At 47.8% G+C, this 7,044-nt stretch overlaps 1 protein-coding gene across 1 annotated transcript in view; it reads right to left on the bottom strand.

Moving 5' to 3' along the window:
• Positions 1-7,044, bottom strand: part of EXT2 (exostosin glycosyltransferase 2) — a 136,156-nt gene that overhangs the window by 11,719 nt on the left and 117,393 nt on the right. Inside the window, exon 12 of the mRNA XM_010832223.1 lies at positions 537-680. Within this exon, the coding sequence (XP_010830525.1) occupies positions 537-680 (144 nt within the window). The remainder of the gene's footprint in view (positions 1-536; positions 681-7,044) is intronic.

The following is a 7,044-nucleotide window of genomic DNA, read 5'->3' as shown; positions in this document are numbered from 1 at the left end:
TAATTGGAGAAGGCAATGGCACCCCACTCCAGTACTCTTGCCTGGAAAATCCCATGGATAGAGGAGCCTGGTAGGCTGCAGTCCATGGGGTCGCTAAGAGTCGGACACGACTGAGCGACTTCACTTTCACTTTTCCTTTCATGCATTGGAGAAGGAAATGGCAACCCACTCCAGTGTTCTTGCCTGGAGAAACCCAGGGACAGGGGAGTCTGGTGGGCTGCTGTCTATGGGGTCGCACAGAGTTGGACACGACTGAAGCGACTTAGCAGCAGTAGCAGCAGCAATCCTATGATAGAATTTTAAGTGATTTTTCTTATACAATAAATTTGTTCCATATTTGAGCATGTAATACTTTAATAATTAGAAAAATAACTTTATTATTTTTTTTAAATCACACAGCATGGCCTTCCTAAGCTCTCTGAACAGAACATTTTCCCTAAACTTGGCGAAATTTAGTTTTGGCGAAACAAAACGAGTATCATGCTCTCATGTTCGTCAGCTCGGCCCCACTTGCTTCAGGCTCGTCCCCACCTTACCTTGTGGTAAAAGGCTGCCCCCGTGAGCACCATGGACACCTCATTGGTCCACTCAGACTCATACTTCCACTTATTCATCTCATGGTCCCAGAGATGCAGGCGACCCGGGTAACCCACCAACCGGTCAGGAAATTCTCGCCAGACCTGAGGACAGAAACACATCAGCAATCAATCCCCAGTTCAGACAATAAGCAAGTACAGTGCTCAGCTCTTTAAATGACAGAATCCCTGCATTCAAATCTTCACAAACTAAGAGCAGAATGGGCTTCTGAAGAAATTCGATCCAACAGGTGCTAGTTCTTCTGCCAACATTCAAAGATAAATGTTGATTCTAATTTCCTCTAAAACTTTCGGGTTTGTATTTGGAAATTTCAAGTAATGTAGACTAACAGTTTCTTGAATTGCGCCAAGGTATGTAATCTCTCAACAGGCGATTAGTGAAATAGGTTCCACTCTTAATGAACGCACAAATGAAGTATAAATGAAACCATGATTTATGGTAAATTTTGATGATTGTGGAAACTTACAAAGTCTCTGCTTCTGAAAAAGAAAAAAAACCTATCTGGAGCACAAAGACATTTTTTACGATCTTTTGGAAGCCTTAGGCATAGAGATGTTGCCTGATTTTACTGAAAACAAAAATTTTATTTCCACATTTGGAAAGGCTCTGAGATATAGTTTTGTTAAACAGAATTGGTATACAAGGGTGGGGTACATCCAGTACTTTCCTCCATGTATTTCCATACAATTTCCTTAGCCTTTAAACTACTAACCATTAGTGAATACTGACAATTTACCAGCTGTCCTGGAGCCTCTGCTCAGCACCACGGAGTCCTCATCCTCGCCCAGACCTCTACACAGTGGAGTTCCTGAGGGCCTAGTCCCGGAGAGCTATACCCTCTTAAACTCTCCCCACAAGCAACATCTAGCTTCAGTCTTTTTAAATACCATCTAGACTCTGAGGACCTCTAAATGCAGGTCTGGCCCTGAATGTTTCTGATACAACCAACTACTTACTTAATACCTTCAGCTGGATTAACAACAGGCACCTCAGACTTAATATGTCCGAAGCATGACTCTTGATTCCACAGCCTGGGAAAAGCCATCCTCTCAGTCTTTCCTGCCTCAGTAAACTATCTGGGCCAGCCTTTCCTCCTTCTTTCCTCTCTCTCCACACCCAGTCCTCTAGCAGCTGCTGCTGACTCTACTTCTGACGCCCTCCTACTGCTTCTGCTACACTGTCCCCAGCTCAAACCACCGTCATTACCAGGTCACTGTGGATTCCCGGGTCACTGCAGCAGGCTTCCAATCTGTGTGCTTCCACCCCTGCCCTTCCAAACCATCATTTACAGAGCATCCTCAAAAGGACTATTTCTAAAAGAAGAGTAGGGTATGCTTTACAGGGTAATTCAACCAGCGGGTGCCATCCTATTAATTTATATATATATTCATTATCTATCTACCCACATGTATCTAAGTCTTATGGTCATGCATGCTACAGCACCCAGAGGCTTGCCCCACCAGGGAGGATGTGTCACTGCTTTCCCAAAGTCAGCATGCTAGGACCCCCCGCCTGCCCACACCTTTCAGGTGGTACAGTGGTAAAGAATCCACCTGCCAATGCAGGAGACGCAAGAGATGCAGGTTTGATTCCTGAGTCAGGAAGATCCCCTGAAGTAGGAAATGGCAACCCACTCCAGTATTCTTGCCTGGAAAAATCCATGGACAGAGGAGCCTGGTGGGCTACAGTCCTTGGGGTCGCAAAGAGTCAGACATGACTGAGCAACCGAGCACAGGGCTGCTTTAAAACATAAAGTGGGTGGCTTAAAACAACAGAAATCTAGAAATCAGAAGTCAAAGTGCTGGTGGGGCCATCTCACCCGGGGAAAGGATCCTGCCTGCCTCCCCCCGGCTCCTGGTGGGTGGCTGTCAATCTCCGGCATTCCTTGGCTTGTAGACGCACCACTCCAAACCTCTGTCTTCACAGGGACTTCTTCTCTGAGTGTGCGCCTCTGTGTCCGAATTTCTCCTTTTTATAAGGATTCCAGATAAACTGGATTAGGGCCCACCCTAACAATCTCACTTTAACTTGATTACCTCTGAAAAGACCCTATTTCCAGTAAGGTTACTAAGGATTAGGATTTCAGCTTTTTGAAGTGAAGAAGTGAAGTTGCTCAGTCATGTCCAACTCTTAGCGACCCCCTGGTCTGCAGTCTACCAGGCTCCTCCGTCCATGGGGTTTTCCAGGCAAGAGTACTGGAGTGGGGTGCCACTGTTTTCTCCAGAGGATCTTCCCCACCCAGGGATTGAACCTGGGTCTCCCACAGTGTAGGCAAATGCTTTACTGTCTGAGCCACCAGGGAAGACTTTTGGTGAAAGGTAAAAAAGGGAATACCTTTTTTAGGCATGTTCAATCCATAACATCCCCTTCGACAAGAGCGTTAAAAAATGCTCCACCCATAAAACAAAACAAAAGATGGCTTCCTCTTAAGAATAATACGCTAACTCCTCCGCATGTTCTAAACAGCCTTCCTCCCTCCAGCCTCTCTCTTACCACGTTCTCGACGAGTCAGGGGCTTCCCTGTCCTTCAACCGTGACTAGACCTTAAGGCCTCTGCACCTGCTATTTCTCAGATGGGCTGTTCCCCTAGCTCTTCAAAAGGCTGGTTCCTGCCCATCAGTCACGTCTCTAGTTAACTATCACCTACTCTGACAGGCCTTTCCAGACCCTCCCATCCAAGGTAAATGCCATCCCCGACCAGCCATTCTTCATTAGACCCCTCACTCCATGCTCTTCTGCATCAAACTTCCATTTCATGAAACTGCACTGGTTATTTATCATCTATTTTTTTTATTATCTCTTTTCCTCCTGCAGAGTTTAAACTCCATGAGGACAGAGGTTCACGGTGGCATTCCAAGTACAGAGTGCATGACAGCCTTCCACGCACACCTGCTGAAGGCACGGACGGACAGGCAAAACCTCAGCAGGAAAAAGCTGAGCAGGAAAGAAGGGGACCAAAGCCCCTTCCTGTTTTCTTCACAGCCAGAGCTAGCACACTTCTTCATTCAGAAAGGAGGCCTGCAACAGTACTGATCACCAGTCATCGTTCGTAATAACGTGATAGCCTTTGTGTGAGAAGACCACAGTAACAACTCACCATCGCTAAAGCACGTGTTTTAAATCGCTTTTCCAGGAGCAGGTAAGGGACATTTGCTGAGTCATTACACTCTCTTGCCCAGTCTTTGTGATCATCTATCTGCTTTCATGGGATGTCTGACTGGGATCTTGAACGTGGTCTGGAATGGCGGAAAGAGGTTTCCTTTGTGTGGAACCAGCTCACCTAACAGGCCTCCAACCCACAGCCTTGGCCTCATGAACACCATGTTGTAATCAACTGAGCTAATCGGCCACAGGCGTCATCATAATAGCTGCAGACAAATGAATCAGTGTCAAACATTTCCTCAGATGTATAATGCTGCGGCTGTGTTCTCTCTACTCTGGGGTTTGTATTTCAGCAGATTAATATAATACTATTATGGAGCCACAACACAGGCTGTGGGTCCTAACTTCTATCTGGCCTGCAGACTGGGGTAGACCCCACCAAACTGCACAGCCAGGTTTCTCTGCTTGGCACCAAGCACCTGCCTGTTCAAGCCACATCACAACCACCATCATCAATTCGTCTCAATGGGATGAAAGAGGTTTCTGGAGGGCTACGAGCACAAGCAACTGCACTCAGCACCAGCAACAGGCAAGGTAGAGGAGAAGGGGCAGGGTGGGGGGCATCCATTCAGTTGGCACCTCTGCTGGATAGAAGCTGAATCCCATCTCCCCCCACCCACATGTATTTGAGTCAACTCTCTAATCTGGGGCTTTCTGGTAGCTCAGTTGGTAAAGAATCCAACTGCAATGCAGGAGACCCCGGTTCAATTCCTGGGTTGGGAAGACCTCCTGGGGAAGGGACAGGCTACCCACTCTGGTATTCCTGGGCTTCCCTGGTGGCTTGGATGGTAAAGAATCAGCCTGCAATTCAGGAGACCTGGGTTTGATCCTTGGGTTGGGAAGATCCCCTGGAGAAGGGAAAGGCTACCCACTCCAGCATTCTTGCCTGGAGAATCCCCATGGAGAGAGGAGGCTGGCAGGCTACAGTCCATGGGGTCGCAAGAGTTGGACACGACTGAGCGATTAAGCACAGCACAGCACAGCTCTCTAATCCATGTGAAGGAAGGTGAAATCACCTTCCCAAGGGGTTCTTCTTTTCAAGCCCCTAGTTGACAGCAATGATAACAACACAGGCTCAGTTTTAGGGTCGAAGGCTGTTTTGATTTCAGTCCTCTTCCTGTGAGCTCAAGCCACTTACCAGGCTTCTCTCTGGGGACACTTAATTTGGTGACACTGGGTCACAGAACGCTGAATGTCACCGCTCTGAAAGCCCCACGGTGTCCTGGCTCTCAGACGCCTTTGGAGGCTTCGGCAAGCGCGGCTCCTCAGGCGGGGCCTCTCTGCCCTTGACTTACTCCAGGCAGCTGGATGCAATCAAGATACCATCCTTGTCACTTCATCTATAACTCTGCAGCTGACTGCAGGATCAAAACGGAGCGGAACGGAAGGGGACGGGCCCTCTCTCCCAGAGCCCGGGTGTAGTACGAAGCCCGATTAGGTATACAGTAAAGCATTTTCCCAGCCAGAGAGCGGGAACCCGACTTCGACCCCCTTTCCCTCATCGCTCCCCACCTCCCGCCCTAATTCCACTTTTTTTCTTTTTACTTCGGGGAAATGCTCTGGGGTCAGCCTTTTGTCATTACTAACAGATGCCTTTATATATTGTAGTGCAGGCATTTGAAACTTCACATTACATCCCGATAGCTGGAGTAATAGTGCTCCCAGAGCTATTAATATGTTCAAGTCACAAAGCCATCATTCAACTGCCTGCCTGTCCTATCAACATCTTTTGTATAAAGTGTCATCTATTTTAAATTGCACACATCTTTGAAGACAGAGGCCCATGTCTGTTAAAACAAACCCCACACCTCGATCAGGGGCTTGGCAGTAATCTGAACAGTCCTTGTGCGTGCATGCGTGTGTGTGTGTGTGTGTGTGTGTGTGTGTGTGTTGCTCAGTCGTGTCCTACTCTTTGCGACTCACAGACTGCAGTCTTCCAGGCTCCACTGTCCATGGGATTCCCCAGGCAAGAATACTGGAGTGGGTTGCCATTTCCTTCTCCAGGGGATCTTTCCGACCTAGGGATTGAACCTGGGTCTTGTGCACTGCAGACAGATTCTTTACCATCTGAGCCACTAGGGAAATCCAAACAGTCCTTACATTTGAGGCCTATTCCATATCGCTCTTCCAACAAAGAGGGCTTCCCTGGTGGCTCAGACAGTAAAGCGTCTGCCTACAATGCGGGAGACCCGGGTTCAATCCCTGGGTTGGAGAGATCTCCTGGAGAAGGCAATGGCAACCCACTCCAGTACTCTTGCCTGGAAAATCCCATGGACAGAGGAGCCTGGTAGGCTGCAGTCCATGGGGTCGCAAAGAGTCAGACACGACTTCACTTTCACTTTCACTTTTCACTTTCGATATCACTATTCCAACAAAGATGGTAACAACAGAATGCCATCCTATTTCCTTCCGTTCTAATTTTTATAATCTTGGTCCCAACCACTTCTTACCTGGATTATGGAAATCTCCTCTCCTCTCTGGACTGCCAGCTGTGCTCATGTGTCTGTTTTCAGAGTTACCTACTTATATATTTTTTTTCTTTTGTAAGCTTCCTGAGGTCTTTTGTGGCTTCCCACTCCTAGAGGATAAAACTAAGATCTTCTACCTTTGTTGAAAAGGCAAAGGAGGCAGCCCTGACTACTGCCTATAGAAAACGCACCGCAGGACATGGTTAGTGTATACCTAGGAACAGTTCTGCCATGGATGAGTTGTGCCCCAGACCTATTCAAGTTGCCCTGATTCCTTTCTGCCCTCTGCAAAATGAGGGGTTGGATTAAATGACCTCTAATGCACTTTCAGGCCTAAATTCTTATATCTTCTTCCCCAATAACCTATTTCCAAGGAAACTAATTCAGCAACAGTGATCAGTTGCTGGTCTGCATTATTTAACTTTGTTTTTAAAATGCCATACACATACAGGTACCCAAAAAATGTTCCTGAAAAGAGGATAATGCACTATATTCTAAGCCAGCTAAGCGAGTGCATTTTAAACTCAGGGTGTGTGCTAACCACAGTCAGATTCGGAAACAGCCCAGGGGTCGGGGGTGGGGGGGTGGGGAAGGTATAACAACAGGTGGCGCCCATCTGGGATGTCTGATGAGGAGCTCACGGGTTAGCTCCAGGGGGAAAGGGACTCTCTGAAGTGGCCGCTGCAGTCGTCACACTTTCAAAGGCAGAGCTCCACAGGGATACTGCCACTGCGTGAGAAGAACGCCACGTGTACTGGGACTCGTGAACCAAGAGACGGACTAAGAAGTGGTGAGGGAAACGGGGGACGGTGGGCCC

This window comes from Bison bison, unplaced genomic scaffold, assembly GCF_000754665.1.
Source record: "Bison bison bison isolate TAMUID 2011002044 unplaced genomic scaffold, Bison_UMD1.0 scf7180017860457, whole genome shotgun sequence".
In the NCBI taxonomy this organism is placed as follows: domain Eukaryota; kingdom Metazoa; phylum Chordata; class Mammalia; order Artiodactyla; family Bovidae; genus Bison; species Bison bison.
Note: the sequence above shows the minus strand (reverse complement) of the source record. Positions and strands in the feature narration are given on the sequence as shown.